Source organism: Varanus komodoensis, unplaced genomic scaffold, assembly GCF_004798865.1.
Source record: "Varanus komodoensis strain SLA01 unplaced genomic scaffold, ASM479886v1 scaffold43, whole genome shotgun sequence".
In the NCBI taxonomy this organism is placed as follows: Eukaryota; Metazoa; Chordata; class Lepidosauria; order Squamata; family Varanidae; genus Varanus; species Varanus komodoensis.
This window is the reverse complement of record NW_025335985.1, coordinates 1,370,824-1,390,365: the sequence shown is the minus strand read 5'-3', so window position 1 is coordinate 1,390,365 and position 19,542 is coordinate 1,370,824. Positions and strand designations below refer to the sequence as shown.

Below are 19,542 nucleotides of genomic sequence, written 5' to 3'. Positions count from 1 at the left end.
GGACTCCAGGGAATGGTGGAGGACAGGAGAGCCTGGAGGAATGTTGTCCATGGGGTTGTGATGGGTCGGATGCGACTTCGCAACTAAGAACAACAACTACTGAGATGGGCTGAAAGGCATGGCTAGCCTAGAAGAAATTATTACAATAAGCACAGCAACAAAATGAGAAGGTGCCAAAGAACTTCTCGTGACAGTTTATCTCATATGATGGCCCTCCTCCTCTGGCCATCACAATGCACCCCTAGGACATCTACAGAGTTTCTTCAAACAAGCTCTGGGAAACTTCTTGAAACCCACACTGGTGGGAGAAGGGCTTCTGAATGCTTTTGCAACTCACAGATGGTTACACAACACCCCCCTCCCCAACTACACAGAGCCCAATCTGGCAGCCTTGAGGAGAAGCAAATGCGCTCCTGCCGCCCTGTAACTAGCACACCCCCGAGTTACACAAAGGTTCCAGAGGTCATACCTCCAGTTCCATTCCGGATATGCTCTTAACCTGTCAAGCTGCCTGTCAGACACCAAAACACTGAATATTCCTACATGCTGCCACCATTCAATTCAGGCTCCTACGCAGTTCCTACAGATTAACCTTGACTGTGCAGAAACAAAACGCAGGAGGCAGGCTAGAGTCAAGCATGCTTCTATTTCTGCGCATGAAAGCCTCTAGGGAGAGTGTGTGATACCGAAAGCAACAGCCCTCCCCGCCCCCCGCAAACTGAATCGGATTTGTGAAAGGCTGTCCTTGAAGGTGAAAGTAGTAGAAGGCTTCAGATACAGTAGTACCTTGGTTCACAAACTCAATTCGTTCCAAGTTCTGGTCGTGAACCAAATTGGTTGCGGACCGAGTCAAATTTCCCCATAAGGTTCAATGTAAATAAGGTTTCTCCGTTCTGAACCGTATGTTTTTTTTTTTTAACCACAAAAATATGAAACAAAGTACAGTATGAAGAGAGAGAACACTAATCTTGCTTGAGGCAACTTCTGGCATGGAAGACAGGAAGGTGGGTGGGGAGGAGGTTATCATTTGGAGGGAGAGTCTGTGACCACAATCTCAACTAGAGGAAGCCGTGTCAGAGCGGGGAAGATGGCCGTGTTCGTGTTCATGCGAACACAAACACGGCCATCTTCCCCACTCGAACACACTCTGACATGTGGTTGCGGTGCAGGGAAGATGACCGCGATCATGTTCGTCACCCAATGCGGAGTTCGTGAACAGAAGCAAAATTTTGCCGAACTTTCTGTTCGCAAACCGAATTGTTTGAGAACAGAAGTGTTCGTGAACTGAGGTATTACTGTACATCACTAAGCTGTCTGTAAACTAAGGAAGCAGCTGCTTGACTTTAAAACAACTCATTTACTGTGCAAATCCCCAACTTGCCGCATTATCCATTATCTCATTAGTCATATTATTCACCCTAAAAGACATTTAAGAGACCAACACTCCCATTTTTCCTTTATCAGTCACCCACATACTTACCTGGGAGGCCAGTTCTCAGGTTGGCTAGGTCAGCAAAAGGGTCAAAATTCTGCAACTTTGCTTGGCTGAACGAAAGGCCCGAGGAAGCACTTGCTGGGCTGCTTGTTGTAAAAGCTTTGCCTGCAAGGAAAAATGCCATTGCTGTGCTTTACCAAATGGCCCATTCGTGCTGGCAAACACCCTTATGATCTCAGGCCCAATTAACTGCGCTACTTTTGAAGGTCAGCTGTCTGGGTATAATACGAGTCAAGAAGAAAACTTTGCACAATTTACCAAGCAGTAAGTGAGCTATCCAATGGAAAGCTTTCTTCAAGAAACTTGGGCAGTGTAAGAGCAAAAAACAGGACTGGCTTGGTGATTAGTTACAGTTTTTTCCTGAAACTATAAACAAAAATATCTTATAAGGGCTCTTGCTAGATTTGTTTGTTACACTGCAAGGGTCAATGAGCTTGTGAAAATGAAAATATGCATTGACTGTGCACATGACAACCTTGTTCCATTTGATTCATTTTGCTCTGTTTTAGAAAGCTAAACATTACACAGATAACACTGAGCCCAGTCTTAGATTCTGCCCTATACTTGAACTATGCAGGCTTTGGGGCAGAATCCAAAGGGCACTTTTACTTCCCGATTCTCTTGATTCTGTCTTGCCAACAGTGGGTCTCGCCAATTCCAGAGTGTCAGCAGGACCCACTGCTTACACACAGACATTTAGCACATCCCAGAGAAAGCCCTGAAACAAGTGGAAACTTGCTTCTGGATAGGGCCAGATCGGTGGAATTACCTTGTGTGAGCGTCACCGACCCACTCCATTCCAGAAATGAACATTACACTTATTTCTGGTTGTTCCGGAAGGGTTAAATCTCCCTTCTGCACATGGTACAGGAATTAGTGAGGCATATGGGAAGTGACAGAGGTTCCCCCCAGAGTGTGTGGGTGGTAAAAAAAAAAAAAGAAAACACAGTTATATCATGTCTGTGTGGGGGGGCCCTAAAGTACAAACTGTGGGACAGCAAGCTTTGTGGTATGTAAAATAGGGACTGAGGTTCCAGGTCTAAATTACATCATACCCCACCCCAAAAAGCAGCATTGTGGCACACACAAATACCAAAAACGATAATATAATGAAAAACCCACCCAAACTAATAGGAACCATGATCTGCACAACAATGACAATCAAAATAACCAACATAACACACAATCTGAAAATGGTGCAGGGTGAAAAGCTCACAGTAAGCCACATTCCCCCATGCCAGCACAAAACAAATGCCACAAAAGCAGCCCCTAACAGCTGGGCCAGAACAAATGCCCACATGCAAGAGGAAACCAGCAGGTCTTTGCCATGTAAGAAATACTTGAATTCTGCCCTCTCTGAACAGAATGGGGCCTGCCTACATCACCCTTCCGAGCTTTCCAGCTCTAGCACTAAGTAAAATATGTGTTTGTGCTTAAAGTCCTGCATTTGCTTCCTTTTCTTCAATATATGCGTCCCTCACTTAGAGCTGTGCGCGTCTTGTTTGGTCCAGTGGGACTGGCACATCAGTAACTGCAGACAGGAAAGCAGACCATTTCTCTGATGTTGAAAAAGAGGACATAGCCAAGTCTCTCACACATCTGCAGTAATGAATTCTCTTTAGCCAAATGCCAGACCCCCGTGTGACTAGTAGCTTTGCATGGCTGCATCCGGCAGCGGAACTGCCTTGCTTGTTACCTTCCAAAGTGGCCTTCTTGGGTGCTGCTGGTGTTGTGGTGCCAAGTGGTGCGGAATCTGCCCAAGAGTCCCAGCCTCCTAAAAGGTCCGGCTGGCTGGCAGAGGAAGCAATTTTTGGAGGGTCCGGTGTCAGATTTCCTTGAGAGAGAGAAACCCAAACCCACATGTTAGGAGACGAGCACTCCCCACACACACACACACAATCCTACAGATTCAAGTGATACTGAATTTTTTAAAAATAAGTTCTTTCTATTCAAGGGGGTTTATTTTGCATATTTTCCATAAATCTATTTCTATATATATTGAAAAAAATAGGAATGCCCCAATTCTTCCCCCACTTTCCTGAAGAAGTTAATACTGTTATTAAAAGAGAAAATGAGTAAAAAGTGTTATTATTTTACGACAACAGTATCCTCTATGGGTGTGTACATAGCACTAAAATTGATACAGATTTAGATAAGGCAGTTTGGAAAAAGAACTCAATGGTTAGAACTTTTTTTCCTGTTTTTCAGATGTAGATGAAATTAGCAAGCCTAATGGCTCCCTGGAAAGGAATTATTCCTGCCAAACTTCAGAAAAATAAGTGCTGTGGACTTTCTACTACACACCTTTATATTGTCATGTTTTTTTAAATATAACATTTTTATTTCTTGGCAGAATGGGTGAAACTTGCAGGGATAGTTGCCCCTTCTGAAGACTGCCATATTTTGGGCTAATAGGTACAAGAGCAGTCTTACATTTTGAGGGTATCTAAAATGAGATGCAAAGTCCTTTGTGTGTCTTGTGAACTATTTTTCTGAACGTGACAGACAACACAGGGGTGGCCCTAAATTAGGAAAGAGAAGTTCAAGAAGGATAGGAGCAGCAGTTCAATGTGGAAGGGAAATCCTCATTTTTCCCCCTCTTTCTTTTTTGCCAACATGCGGAAAAGAGAATGATTAATATCTCCTGTCTGTCCCCAGGTGGTTTTTCTAGGCAATCTACATGAAAGTGGTGCACATCACAGAAGTATCCCTACAAAAGAAACCTGCAAAGTTTCAGAAGGATAGGTGCAGCACATAGAGTAGTATAATAATAAAGAACCACCTTGATTGCTTTTTATACTGAAGCCTGCTTACATTGAAAGAATGAACATCTCACCATTCTATCCTTGCCCTCCCAAAGCACAATGATTGGCAAGCTTCTGGCCACCGGATTAGAAGCTGGACGTGTCAGTTACTCAGAATCCTCCTTTCTCCCACCACATCAGAAGATACTTGTCTGCCTTTCTGAAGCTTAATCACAAATGAGGCCTCCTACCAAGTCCAGGCTTGGCTCTGGTCACTTGTAGGGAAGCCTGCTCCATGTTCAGAACCATCAGAAAAGGTCCAAAGGTGCCCAATCCAGCTAAGGCTTTGCATATTCAAAATACCTTGCTTAAGGTATTACGGAAGAAAGGGCAGAGTAAGAGTGTGATTCTCTGAAGGCCACACCATAAGCCTTTAGGGATATCAGGAGCTGAAGTCCTGATTTCCCCAGCCCAAGTTCAAGCACATGCTGCCTTCATTGCATTAACCACTAGCTCTATCTCCATGACTACGTGCAAAGGGTCTGATATTCTTTCACGTGGGTCACTCAGACCACAAAGAGCAAAACTTTACAGAAAGCACACATATGCCCCGGAAGGGTCCAGGTTTCACAAACCAAACCTGAAGGCCAGAGCCATCCTCCAAGCTATTGATGCATTCTGAGCTGCAGCAGGAGCTGGGACTGTATGACAATAAGACTTTTGTTCCACCCTGAGGAAATAGCTGCAGCAGGCACATTGAGAGTTCCCTTCAAAAAGGAAATGGTTCACACCATACCAAGAAAGTCTCAAGTTCACAGGGAGCATTCCCTGTACTTCAGGTAGCTTTACCCCCTTTCAAACACTGAACCATAGTGGAATATCCTCAACTTACACATATTTTTGGATTTTTACAGAATGTTTCTATTCTAAACATAATCCCCTTTTTGTAGGAACTGTGAACCAGAAGGTATATGAAATAATTTAATACACTTCCAAATGGCATGAACTGTTTGGCCCTTTCCTATAAACAATTGCTTCAGGACGCCACCCAAATTGATTGGCTGCAGCTTTGGGACAGGTACTTCTATACATAATGCACACCTAAATTATGGAACTCTTCACTCCAAGGTACAGGAACCAATAGCTTAAAATTAGCTTTATCCCTCATAATTTGTTTATCGATATGCATCTAATCATGGTATCATATGCAGAGAAGGTTTATCTGCTGGGGCACACAAGGATATGTCTTCATATTTAACTGGATGGACCTCTGAGTTAACCCAGCAGATCTGTTTTGTTCTTGAAATTCAACCCTGAGTGCAAAAAGATCAGCCTAGTTTAGCATTCTGACTACGTAACAGTCACCCTCCACCAGAATGTTTCACGTGATGGTTCCTCACAATCTGGTAGCACCAAAGCTGCTCTTTAACATTTTGTGCTGATAACCAGCAGCAGATAGGCTAGTTCAGTCACATATTCACACACCCTTGATTTAAAGACTAAGCAGGCTTCCTGTTATTAGAACACTTATTAGCAATGCCATTTTTTATATTTAAAAATCCTGGTTAACATTTGTGATCAACCACAAATGGATCCTTCCATTTTTCAAGGAACTAAAAAATAAATAAAAATGAATCTGTAGCTGTATTCAAGGTAAGATGAGCCATGAATACAATGGACATATGCAGATCCCTAACACCATAGTTGGTGAAAGCAACCATGATAGCAGCCAATAACCAGAGAGTTAAGTCATTCCTCTCCCATGATCAAGACCCTGGAGAAAATACGGTTGGCAGGCTTGATCTGACATAGTTTCTCTGCCTAGAAAGGCTGAGAGAGACTTAGCAGGAATGACTTCTGAGTGGCACTGAAAGGAGAAGCCAAACTCATTAAAACTCTTCTTCCTACTGTACCAATCAAGGTCCTGAATTCTGTCAGTTGACAAAATCTGTCAGCTATGAGCATCTAATGTCAAATGAGCGGCACATGGAAAGCTTAGGTTAGGGGACAAAAGGTATAAAGAAGAAGTCAAAGCTGAAGGCAGAAGAGCCACAGTTGTTCAACCTGAATTAAGAAATTGAAAGACGGGGAGACTGGGAGATCTCTGTCACACCTTGGAAAGGAAGAAGAAAGTTTCTAGGACTGCCACCAGGTGAGGGAGGGACCACTCCTCAGGGGGAGGTGGAATGGAACATCCCATCACATTATGGGATGACCTGGAATGAAATGCCACCATCCCATCCTGTTTAAAAGGAGATGGCTGCAGCTTTACCACAACAGGCCTGGAAATTAACCACTCTACAAACCCAAGAGTTTAGCATGTAAATACTCCAGCTCACAGTAAAGCACTCCAAATGATACGAACCAGGTATTTTTACCTAGCTTATGTAGAGGATCGAGGAATGGTATGAACAACACTGCTGCTGTTCATTGGTTAAAATGAGTGCCTGTTGTAAACAATCCTTTTAGGCCCGAAGCGACATTCCACATTTTCAAAAAGTGTCCTAGACCTACCACAAAATGCTGTGTTGAGAGGGGGACAATGTTGGAAATGCCCCCCTTGAACAGAAGTCCTCTGTCCAAAAAGCAAAACAAAACAAAAAAGCAGCCAAGGGGTGAGGGCAAGAAAAACAAGAACGCATCTCGCTCCACTGACTTGAACAGAGACGAGGAAAAGCGTGTCCATCAGGAGATGAAGGAGCAGTGGCGGGGCTTTTGGAGGATGCTGCATTGCTGGGTCCCGCTTTACACTATTAGCTTCAACGGCAGATTTCCCCACTGCTTCTGTGCTAGTGGGCATCCTGCAAAGCTTAAGACCTCCTGGTGTGCAGAAGATCTCTAATTCAATTCTCTAATTAAAGAGGACAGCCAGGATTTCCTGAGAATCGAGATACAGGTTTAGCATGCCGTAAGATTTAAGCCTGTCTAATACTCATGACAACACATCCCAGCTCTTCATTATCTAATCATCCCCCTCTAGAAAAAGCACTGTGGTTCCACTGAAAGCTTGCCTGCTCGCATTCACTGTCTTCTGAGCCGGTGTGTTTGTTCCGTTGGGCTGCGGACTTGCTGCCAGGCTTCTGGAGCACCCAACACTGCAAATCTAACCCTCAACAAAAGGATTCTCCACCTCTCCTGAGCATCCTCCCAAGCACATCAGGAGCTGCCAGACGCTCACTAGTGTGGAAAGCCTACCCTCCTCCTCTTAAACAGACTCTGAAGGAAAGAGCAGGGAAAGCCAAGTTCCCAGTCTTAAGGGCAAGAGAATTAAAATGTAAAAAGGGAGGGCCTTAAACTCAATTGTAAGAGCACATGCTTGGCACTGCCAGTTCAGTCCCCTGCACCCTCCCCAGTTAAGGAGTTCAGGTGCAGGGTTAGGGGGAAAGTCAACTTGAGGCCTTCAGGGCCAGGCTTCCCTGCTCTGGTGTTCTCCAGATGTGTTGCACTACAACTCCCATCATCCCAAGCCAACACAAACTAGAGTAGACAATACTAGAGGAGATACAGCGAGGTCTGACTCAATATAAGGCAAGTATAAATGACTCTGCTTTAATGAGGAGCGAATGCAGGATGCGTGTGAGCAGGATCTTGCACATGCATACAGTCCAACACATCTGAGAATGTTCATATACTACCAGCACATGCAGAGAATGCTACACATAATGTCTGGGCAAAGGAATTCCTCTGAATGACTTCATGCTTTGCCAAAGAGAACATGGCTAAACAGCCAAGTGTTTCATTGCAAAGCAGGAAACGATGAAGAACAATCTTGCTTCTGCACTGAGGAACACCCCAGTCCTTTCAGAAGTTTATACCAGAAACAGTTCGCTCAGCAAGGCCTAGAGCAAATGGGAGTTGTAGGCCAAAGCTTCTGGAAGACCACAAGCTGCCCACCCTAGGATAGAGTATGGCCACGTTTCCAGCCTACATTCCAGCTTACAGTTACATATAATTCTTGTGTGAACACTCATAGTTAACTTAAAATTAAGTTAGCAAATATATGCATGTGAAAGGGCATGGGAAGCACTAGAATCTATTGAATTAAATACACACACACACACACACACACGCCAAGAGCACACGGGAATTTCTTCCTGATTTTGAACAAGTAGGTCACCCATGTAATAGTGCAATTGTACCCTTCTTTTGCAGCAGGTTCACCGCCACTAATAGCCTGCTACTCTCTGGGCACCTAAATTTTAAGGGCAGCCCCCCCTTTTTTTTGCAATGGGGATTTTCTGTGGCTTTTGACATGTCCAGATTCTTTCTTTTGCTCAACAATGGCTTAAACTTCAACCCAAGGATCAACAAGATACTGGTTTTCCTAAGACGATTGCAGTTTTTGTTCTGTGTCCACAAGGCAGCGACCCTGTGACAGCCCTCTGACCTCAGAAGGAGAGCCAGAGATCTGGCACTCTGATCTTGGAAGGGGGACGGAAAGAACCATTCAGACTGCCCTTTGCAGGTGGAAAAGTGACCTTGGAGAGGAGGAATGGGGGCCTTTTGGTGGATGGGGAGGAGGTACCCTAAGCCTCATCCAGCCTCCCTCCCTCTCCTTCTGAAGCCTATCCAGCAAAATCTGCAGGGCAGGAGCTCAAGGAGGCAAAGATCACCTCCACCGTTCCTCCCTGCTTCATTGTGATCCAGTATCGTCAGATGCTTCCAGCTGATCGTGACCTAAACGTCTCACTCGAGCTATGTCTTCCTTTCACGTTCCCACAATAAGCTTTTGTTCCAGTGGCCATGGTGGACTTCCAGTGGGGTGTTCTAGGTTCCCTAGCAGGTTTCCAAATTACCAGTAACCTGCTCACAGCAGAAATGACCAGGCACATAGTCAGTAGGGTTACCAAACAGGAAAGTTTCCTGAATCTTAATTTGTTGTTTTTCAGGTTAAAAGTTAGATGTGGTAAAGCAGTTTAATCTAAACTGAAATTAGGGGCTTGTAATTTTAGAGGACTTCTTCATCAGATTGTCCTTTAAGGATGATCTTCCTGTGTCCCTGTGCTCAGAAACACTACTACATTTGACAACAAGCTACATACAAGATGAAACTATTATGAAGGGTTATTAACAATGAGCTCCATGACCATATAAAGTTATACAAGGAGCTGAGAGTTATTAACCACAAAGGTCGTGGCCTTATAAAGTTATACAAGGAAAAAGGCACACACATAGTTAAACATATTCAATATATCTTCTGAAGCTTCATGGATTACTGGTAGGCAAGTTCTTCCTGCCAAGGAGTTCGTGGAGTGTATTTGCACTTCTCCCCTTATGTCCTAAGTAACTTTTTTACATGTAGATCAGATTGGGATACTTGCTCAAAGTCACTCAAGGAAGCTTCATGGCTGAGTAAGAATCTGAATCATCGCCAGTATCTTGAACTACCACTTGAGCTACTAGTCCACACTGAGTTCAAGGCACTGATAACCTGTGACTTTCTGGCTATACATAGCTTTTTCAATTCAATCTAACAAACTTAATATTTCTGTGCCAGTAAGCATGAGTCAACACGTACTGCATATTCTCTTACAGAATATGAATGTGAATCCAGACCATATCCTACATTTCTAGTAGCTTGATTTAGTAATCTCTATTAGGCTTCATTTTCTTCTCTCTCTCTCGCCTGAGAACAGTGCAAACAGAAATTGTATCCAGTTTCTCATATTCTATAAAGAAAATTGGGTTTTCACCTGTTGAAATCCATCATTTTGTGAAGTATCAGTTACTTCAGTACACAAGCACTATGCAGAAGGGAATTCTGTATCCAAAAGCTTTTAGCAATATATACTGTTGTACATACAGATGGAACAGCCAAAAATGGTGAATACATGGCCACTTTAGCCCAGGCTATTTCTCCATTATGCAGTTCACAGTGCAAAACTCCCCCCAGGCCAACAGCTCGCTGCCCAGGAGTGTCTCACAGCAAGCTCATTAGATCACACCCACAGACCACACATAATAATTTTAGAAAGATCCTTTGCACTTTCCCTAAGGTGCAAAGTGGATGCTATTTTTGTGCCATTAAGCCAGCGACAGAGATCTCTTCCTGATGCCACAACCAGCTATTTATAGGTTTAATCAGGACAACAAACATGTGCGTACTTCCGATGGCAGTTCAGAGTTATTACATGATCAAGGCTATTGCACACATTTCATTCACACACACACAGCAAGAGCTTTTCTATATTGGGTGCTACAGATACTGTGTTCCAAAGCAAATAGGCCCACAAACAAGGGGAGTTTAATGAAGTGGGAAGGAAAAGGGGAAAGTGTAAGCAGGTCAGTCCAGCCCTCTCAGTGCCCCATGGAGAATAAATGCTTCTGTACAGTTAAAAAAAAATGCTGGTGCTGTGGCTCCAACATGCATGGACCTTTACACTTTAATTGTGCAAAGAACATAGACTTCTTGTCACAGAATAAAATGAGATCATCTCTACATGTAGGCTTGGGTGTTTGATTGGAGCTGTGGAGAGTGCATTAAATTAACCAAGTTCTCACCAGCAGTTTGACTGAAAGTGAAGAAGCATATCATAATCATTGCAGATGCCTGTCCATGGTAGAGGAAGGACAAAACATTTGGAAGACAAGTTGCCCATCTCTAATTTTCAATGAAATGAAGCAGTGGCTGTCTGAAGACTTTAAAATGACAAATTGTTTTGTTTTGACTGCCAATTTATGCTTTTGCATTAGGACACAATGTCATTCATTGTTGCATTTTGCGCCTTTAGGATTTCAGAGATCTAAAATGGAACTTCCAATTTTGATATCTCCAATTTCATGATATTTTTCAAATGGCAGTTGCTATTTTCCATACAGCACAATTAATCATTTGTATCACTAGTGCTTCAGTATTTGCTTTCTGATCTAAGAGGCGCCATAAATTAAGCCAGTTTTCCAAGTGTTCATTCACACAAGAGGCAGGCAACAGCAGGTCTGTAGGAACCCCACTCTTGGAAGAAGTACAAAAAAGACCCTTTAGGAAAAATATTCTTGGGAGGACCACTGCAAGCACAGCCAATGGGGACTTAGGACCCCCAGTTGCTATGGAATAGCGAGCAGGGAGTGGGGTGGATGGAAAACCAGAGGAAATGAAATCAACTCTCCTGGAGGAATGCAGGATTCTAGCCAGCAAGGCATAAACAGGAATGTTCCACACTGCAACATTTTGCTGCAGGTCCCCTTAAAATTTTTGTTAAGAGCTTGTCTTGACTGTTTAGTTTCAAATAAAAAAAGGTGACAGCAGGCTACCTGCACTGCACAGAATTAAACTAATAAGATTAGCTCCTGGTTAAAATACAGGTGATCTATAAGTATCACAACATGCAAAATGTAACTATTAAATACAATGCTAGATACCAATGAGTAAGGATGACACTAATCTGTACAGAGAGTCTTAGGGGGAAACGATGAGCCAAAATAGTGTCATCGTCATACAAACTGAGAGAAACGTTTATTACTAAGCACCAGCAACATACAGGAACCAAAGGAGCTCTCTGAAGGCAGGGATGGCCAAGCAGGGGCTGGTGGGGTCGCTGCATCCCTGAAGGAATTAGTCCTGCTTCCGGCCACTCGTGGCCCTACAAAAGTGTTGCGTCCAAGTGTGGCACCTGTTTGCCCACGGTTCCCCTCTTACAGGAAAATGTATTCAATTTATAGGGAACAGGAACACTAGCACTGCCAGCCTGGTGCAATGCTAGAACGTCGGACCAGGGAACTGGGGGAACTGGGTTCTAGTCCCTACTTGGCCATGAAGCTCAGTGGGTGCCTTTGGGCCAACCTACCTCAGACGGTTGTTGTTGGGAGGATAAAATGGAGCTACATAAGCCAACTCGGGTTTTGCACAAGATGAAAAAGGTGGGATATCAATGCAATATAGTAGTAGTAATAATAATACAATATCACACCTCTCTTTGGTTTTGCATGCAACACTTCAGCTATGTCTGAGCTGTGCTGTAACTGTGCTTAAGTGATAGATGGCCTGAGCAGCTGTGTGGCATGCAGTCTGCATGGCAAAAGAGACTTTTAGCTCCCAGTTTACTGTGGGCAAGGGAGTGGCTGATGAGAATACAGATGTTGGCAACCCCTGCTGTAAAGGTATTGCATCTTTCTGAAGTGGAGAGGGGTCATTTTGAGAAGCAGTGTCCTGTGTCCCCAGCTCAACTCCGTTCATACACAAAAAGGGTAAAGCCACACCAGCAGAATGCTAGCCACATTAGAGTGGAAACAGGAAGCATACACCCGTGGCACAAAGCTTGCTAAAATAGCAACACCATCAAGTTGATCCATTAGATGCTAATCCACCTTGACTAATCTGAGTGGCGCGCGTCACTCAACAGTCCACGTGATGTGGGACAGGGAAAGGAGGGGAGGAAGGAAATCATGACAAACATGCACTTACCTAAATTAAGGAAGTCTGTGCTAGAGGAAGGAGGTGGTGCACTGTGTGCAGAAGGAAACATACCAGATACGGTTGGTGCATTTGAGCTAAGGAAGTCGCCGAAAAGATCTGGGCCGGTAAGGTTTGGATTGTCGGGGTTGACTGTGAACGGGTCAAATGGATCAGCTGAAGACAAAAGCAACATGGTTGGCTTTACTTGAGATGCTTCTGGAATTAAGTCACAGACAAAAATGAGAATCTGCTCGTGTGTGTACAGCAGGCAGGAGGAAGTGTTGCTGATACAGCAGGACACCTTCTTCCTAGCTGCCAAGCTCTTTGCCAAGAGGACCAAGAATGGCCTTCCCTCCAGATGGGCTGGACTACAGATTCCATAATCCCCAGCCAGTTTATGGGACAGGAGAGGCTGTCCCATACTCTTTAGATCTAAAGAGTACTTTAGATACTCTTACATAACACAAGGATTTCTGTTCATCAGCAAGGAAAACAATGATCTTTTAAGATAATTCCTTAGGTGGACATTCACCTTGCTAAACCATTTCCTTACCCTCTACAAGGAAAAACCGCCAACCCCTCCAATGTCAGTCAGCCAAGCCAGAGCAGTTCATAATTCCACCAAGGAAAGTTAAGTCACTAATGGGAATTTACTACAAAGGAGTCAAGAACAGGAAGAAGCTGGCAGGCTCTTCTCACAGCGAAGTAACCAAAAGAAACTAGTTACTCTAGGGGATAAGATGAAAGGTACTGTACCAGTTTGAATGGAAGGCATGGCTGAGTATTATTTTTCCCTCTAGAAGAATGCAGAAAAAGCCAAAGAAGCAGCAGAAGGATGCAGAGAGGCTGTCTCCAGCTGGAAGGTCTTTTCACTGCCCACTGCCAAGAAGCCGCTAATTGGAGCTGCTCAGGGAACAGTACTTATACTCAGCAGGGAGTGGCATGCAGCGGCCAGCAGGAAGCCTGGCTACCTTGTAACCGGTGCCCTCAAAGGTCAAGATCCTTTGAGAGCCAAGCCTCTGCCAGCATTCTCACTCTTAGCAGCTAAGAGCCAGGACAGCCAACTGGGAAGAGCTTTGCACAGATAAACAGCCACAATTACAGGTGGGTATTGAAGCCCATGCACTCTATTTGCATCAGATTTCAGCAGAGTCTACTAGTGAGCAGGGAAGTTTTCCGAATCAGCTGAGGTTCCACATACTATTGGGCACCTGAAAGCATCTGAAATAATCACAGCACTGCTGCTTTCATGTGATGCCAAGATATATTTAAAGGACCTCAGATTTACTTCCTTGCTGAATGCACGTTTTGTTAAACAACAATAAGCCCCCTACTCTTGCCTTCTTCAAACTCCGATCAGTTCATGAAACATCGAGATGTTAAACTGCTCTTCCATTAGATTCTTAGTGCAGGGACAGTAACTGTCAGGAAGCTGACCCTCTTTACCACTCGACCAATAGCATCTGGCTCTCTCCCACTGTCGATGCAGGAAACCCTATACCCACCCACCCACTTACCTATTTACAGAATTTCTACCCCATCCTTAACAGTGTCTCAGGATGGCTTACAACATAGGATGATGCACTGACAAATAAGCTATTGCTCATGTTGGATCATGCTGAAGTGCAAAACTGACCTGATGCTGTTATTGGTTATTAAATAGATGCACCTCTTGTAAATTAGCAGTTAGCCTGCGGAGAGGCCAGGAGGCTTTCCCATTCTCCTAAGGCAGGGGAAGACCGACCCAGGATCCACAAAGCTCCTTTGTGTGATCAGCTAAGCCAAGTGGGTTTCACAGCTCACTGACCAACTCCATGTTCTCTTCCTCCACGTCTCAAACGCACACGTCTCTACCACCAACACATGTTCTGTTTTGCTGCAACCACCAAGGCTAGAAAGGTGCCCTTTAAAAGGGTACATTTACTCAGCTTTCTTGAGAGGACAACCAAGGGAAGGGAAGCGCCGGCTACATACCAGTGGAGGAAGCGGTGGCTGCTGTCGCGGGAGTGTTTCCCTGGGAGTTTGCTGCAGGCTGGGCCTGGCCACTGAAGAAGAAGTCTGCTCCTCCACCCAGGAGGTCTGCAGTTGAGTCTTCCGTACTCTCAGGCACGCCGGCCACGAACAGGTCGCTCAGCAAGTCCGCGTTGCTTGAGGAACTCTTCATCCCTGAAGGAGGCTGGAGCAGTTCAGGTGGGGCTTCTGAATCCAGTCCAAGCAAGTCAACACTGTCTTCCACATGAGAGTCAGCAGTGGGGGCATCGAAGTCCGCTTCAAACAGCTGCTCGCCATCCGCCTTTTCCGAAGTTGGCTTCTCCCTTTCCTCAGAGGGTCTAGCATCTCCAGGAAACACAGCGAATTCTTCTTCAGAAAGCTCACTGTCATTCCTTTCTTCAGTTAGCCCTGGACTATCCTTTGAAAAGTGGCTCTCAGGTGCGACTTCTGAGTTTTTGCCTTCTGTGCAGAGAAGAGAACACCAAAATGTTCTTGCCACAGGTTCACTTTATTCTAGCAGTCAGTGACTTGTTGTCCTGGAGGGTAATTCTGATCATGGGGCAAGGGGTCCAACCGCCATTCCTCAAACTGGCCCGCTGCCAAGGCCTCTTGCCAAGGTCTCCTTTCCCTCCTTTTTGCCTCCAGGCTAGCAACCGTAATGGAAAGGTGGCCAGACACGGCTTAGCAGCCTCCCGTTGCCAGGCCCTGCCCTAGTTAAAGGAGAGGGGTGATGCTCCAGGATACAGCCCTACTATGAGAGAAGAGACTGCTTTGGGAGGCCTCAGCTAGTCAAATCCCAGGAGAGCCAAGGAAGAAAGCAAATGCTTTACTGGCTTTACTCCTCTAGCAGAAGCAGCAAGAGCAATGCTGGTTTTTCATTGCCGTGAGCTCTCCTTCTCTGGGCTCTGGAGGGCCCCTCAACTGGGAATGGTCTGTGGGGGTCAAGCCAGAAAGGAGCAAGGCAGCCGGCCACACCCCTGCATCCCGCTGCACCATCACAGGGCCTTTTCGGACATGTGCGTACCTGACGGCAGGTCAGAGGCAGCGTCACAGGCTTCAGCTTTTCTCAGAACAGACTGTGAACGGCCTGGTGAGAAATGTCGAACGTTTGTAGCAAGGGTGGTGGTGGACAACAGAAAGCATTGCGGGAAGTGGTCCTACAGGCTCTGCTGCAGGATCAGCACTATCAGGCTCCTCCCGCCCTCACCTTTTCCTAGCGGTAGCCCTTCCAACAAGCTGCAGCAGAGGGAAAAGGGGGAGCAGGGACTGCTCCATGAGCTTTGTTGAGAAAGCAGCAAGCTCCTCCTCTCCCAGAATGGTTTCCATGCCAGCAGGGCATTACAGGAGCAACTCTTTAGCCTGAAGACTGAATGCCTCAGCTGGCTTTTCCCCACCATTTCCCTCCTCATCCCCTTTTCATGTCTCCTTGGCTCTTGTTCTGATCAAATGCACGGAAGCTTCTCTGGGAGCCTTTTCAGCCAAAGAGCAGAGTACAAGTGCTCGAAAGACGGACTAGAAAGCATAGCAGCAATGCAACACGTGCCCACAAGTGACTGCCTTCCCTTACCTTGCCAGTCCAGTGTATGGAAGAAATTTGTCTCAGTGCTTGTGCTTGGTGGAGAGTCAGGCTCGGCAGGGGTGCCTTCAGAAGACGGTTCCGGCTTGGATGCTTCGGCTTCATACTGGGCAGTGGAGCCTGGCTGCCGAGGCAATTCAGGCTTACCTGTCAGGTGAAACATGCAAAGCGAAGACATTTAGAAACACCATTTAACAAGCCTCCTTCTCCTCTGTTCCTTTCGAACGAAGGGCATAGGGCAGCTAGCAAGCCTCATACCCTTTTAGGAAAAGGAATGAGGCCACTGGAAGGGGTGAGGGTCCCTAGGTTTGGTCTGCAGGCCTGGGACACAATATCCCTATTTTTTGTGAGATGCTAACTAGTACTGCTAAATAAGAACCTCCTCCGTCACCACCACAACCACTGAAATTGACACCTTTGGATTAGCCAATAGATCAGTGCTATTTTCAGAGATTTCCTTTTCTTTACCAAATTTTGATAGAATCTCTTGCTGCTCCTCCCGGCTGGAGAAAAGGATCTTGGGATTTAGACCTTTGATGTTCAAGTTATCCCAGGGGGCTCGCTCAGTGCTAGGTCTATCCCGTGGCTCCACCTCAACCTCCAGATTCACTTGGAACAAGTCAGGGTACTTCTCTTGAATGTCACATGCATCCAGATCATACCTGCAGAAATTGCATGCTATTAGACAAGTTCATGTTAAAAATAAAAATACAGTCCACTGGCGATCTCTCTTCTCTGCCTGCCCCCACCAATGTTCGATTGGTGGTTTCTTAGCTTCTGCACAGTTTCAGTCTTACAGAAGGAGTGGAAATGCACAAAACCCAGGTCAGCATCAAGCGGTGAATGGAGAGGGGGAGTGGGCACAGCCACTTGGAAAGCCCTTGCTTGCTGGATTGGGATCCCAAGGTGGGTTGGATTCAGCCCATGGACCTGAAGTTCAACACCCTTGGTCTACACTGTAGACTCTACAGGAACCCGAGCAGCTGCTCATGCATGGGAATCCCATGATGGACATCCCTGCTCACTGCGCCTTGGGGTGGGAGGTGAGTGAGGCCGGCTCACACAGGCAGCACTTAGCAGTGCAGGCCCATCCTTACTTCAACACACTTCTGCACATGTGTGGCCTGTGAACATGCTTCACCAAATATGACAGCGATCCTGAGCACCCCGACCTGGAAGTAATGACATCTTCAGGAATTTATTCCGACTGCATACATTTCACACTCAGAGTGTGGTTTTCAGGACATGTTTTAGTAACTAGTATGCAAGCATTTTAACACAAAGATTCAGAATTCAGTAACAAAGCGGCAGCCAAGGACCAGTGCAAACATAACCCTGATTGCAGTAAAGGGACCCCAAAGCGTATGGCAGGATCAGGCGATGTCCTTTCCCTCTTGCATATCAATTCCCCCTGACCAGCTCTATTTGCTTTCAGCCATTATATCTGACTAGCTTCTACCTGGGCTAAGAGAAACCTGGAGTGACCCCAAAGTACTTTTGGAACCCAAACTGTAGAAGTTATTTTAACCCAGCTTGAGAGTACTCAGATGCAATGCCGACTGTTGTAGGGGAATGAGGAAAATTTGCACACGGGGGCTGGGGAGGAAGGGGCACATGGAACTTGCAACCTGCTCCTGATCCCGCAAGTCGAGTATGTTTCATGCCTGCTCTTATCCAGAAATGGTTGAGGAAGAACATTGTGCTTCAAATACATATAGGCAAGCACGGAACTGCAGAACTATAGCAGTAATTTAACAATATATAAATAATAATTAAAATAGCATGCAACGGTGCTGAGAAGCTTTGTTCAAACAGGTGATTGACATACTTTGCAAATTTCACAGTAGTGGCGTTCCGGGGTACAAATCCTGTATGAAACTGGATCTGGAACATCTTCATTGAGGCCATCTTGTGAAGGAATGGAAAAAACGAACAGGACAAATATAAGTGGAGCCACGTACACCGAAGGGGGTGGATGCTTAACCAGAGAGTCGTCTGTGCAACATCACAACTGTTCCCAGCCAGGGGTGCTGCAGGCAGTGACTCTGGCTGGGGAAATGTTTTGTCAGATACCTCAATAACCTGTCACTGCTATAATGTATAATAGCATTCAGGGCCACTGCACAGCTGTAATCAGGGCTGTCCAACTATCAAGGCGAAAGCGTTGCCTGAATGAGCAACTAGCTGCTACTCTAAAACAGCATTCAAAAACCCCACCGAGTTCTCTAGGATGCAGCTCCACATCCGCGGCCTTACCTTGGCTTGGAGTCTGCCCCCTAAGGTGGACCTGGCATGATAGATGACAATGAGAACATCTCCTTGGACTGTAATGCCTAATGGGATCTCTGCTTTGCCATCTTCCATTTTAAAATCCCTACGAAAGAGAGAGAGAAAGAGAAAACAGGCACCTTGTGTCAGTGTGTGGTAGTCCGTGCAATTTATAAACATTATGCCATCCAATTAACTGTTTGCTTCCTTCAACTCTGACCCTGTTTTTTGTTTTCTTTTGTTTTGTCCACTCGAACCCCAAGGGCTACCAGCAGGAGCTTGGCACAAAATAATGGATCAGGTAGGCAAGCACAAATGAAGACGTCAGGAGCAGGGTGCCTCTGAACACATTGCTGGCCCAGGAATTTGAGGGGTATCAGAACTAAATTCAGAAGTCCTTTCACACACACACACAAATCTTCTACTGTTTTTCTCCCAGTATTCTTTTTCAGCATCCTAACTTACAGGGTGGAGATGGGAGTGAAAGAAGAGAAAGCTTTTTCAGTTGCTGTCGCTATTGGACAATTGGAAATAGCATAATGCTGAACCTTCCTGAAAAACTGCCTCCTCGCCATCCTTAGTTCAAAAAACAAACCTAAGTACTCCTTGAGCAAGCACAGTTCTTGTGAATCCAGCCCTAGTCATACATACAAGTATTTCTAAGAAACCTCTGTGTATGGTAATTAGTTTGTGAAAAGAAAGTACTAGCACCTGGGCTAGGGAGGAAATGGACTGATGGAAAGGCTGATTTCTGGGAGCAAAACCCTAATTCATTTTGGTTTCCCACCACAGTCAGCAATTCTTGTGCAGCCAGTTTATGCTATTATGTCGTTATTTGTTTTTCGGCGCCAGGCGAAGACCTTTTTATTTTTTTATTTAAGCAGCATTTTAAATGTTAATATTATTGAATTTTATTTGGCCAGGGCGGCTTATTTTATTCTATTGTATATATTTTAATTGTTATTGTTTTAATTTATTGTATATTTTATTAGATGTTGTAAGCCGCCCCGAGGCTTCGGCAAGGGGCGGCATAGAAATGTTTTAATAATAATAATAATAATAATAATAATAATAA

General features: G+C 45.2%; 1 protein-coding gene across 7 annotated transcripts in view; it reads right to left on the bottom strand.

The window, feature by feature from the left end:
- GAK (cyclin G associated kinase) overlaps window positions 1-19,542 on the bottom strand; it is an 88,182-nt gene that overhangs the window by 11,937 nt on the left and 56,703 nt on the right. For 4 of the 7 annotated variants that reach the window (XM_044444015.1, XM_044444016.1, XM_044444017.1 and 1 more), the window contains 9 exons: window positions 18,456-18,573; window positions 18,028-18,107; window positions 16,668-16,861; window positions 16,191-16,346; window positions 15,648-15,710; window positions 14,606-15,085; window positions 12,641-12,805; window positions 3,192-3,329; window positions 1,481-1,600 (listed from right to left, as the gene is read on the bottom strand). In XM_044444015.1, the coding sequence (XP_044299950.1) occupies window positions 1,481-1,600; window positions 3,192-3,329; window positions 12,641-12,805; window positions 14,606-15,085; window positions 15,648-15,710; window positions 16,191-16,346; window positions 16,668-16,861; window positions 18,028-18,107; window positions 18,456-18,573 (1,514 nt within the window). The remainder of the gene's footprint in view (window positions 1-1,480; window positions 1,601-3,191; window positions 3,330-12,640; window positions 12,806-14,605; window positions 15,086-15,647; window positions 15,711-16,190; window positions 16,347-16,667; window positions 16,862-18,027; window positions 18,108-18,455; window positions 18,574-19,542) is intronic. The other 3 variants (XM_044444018.1, XM_044444019.1, XM_044444020.1) reach the window with 2 other exon arrangements.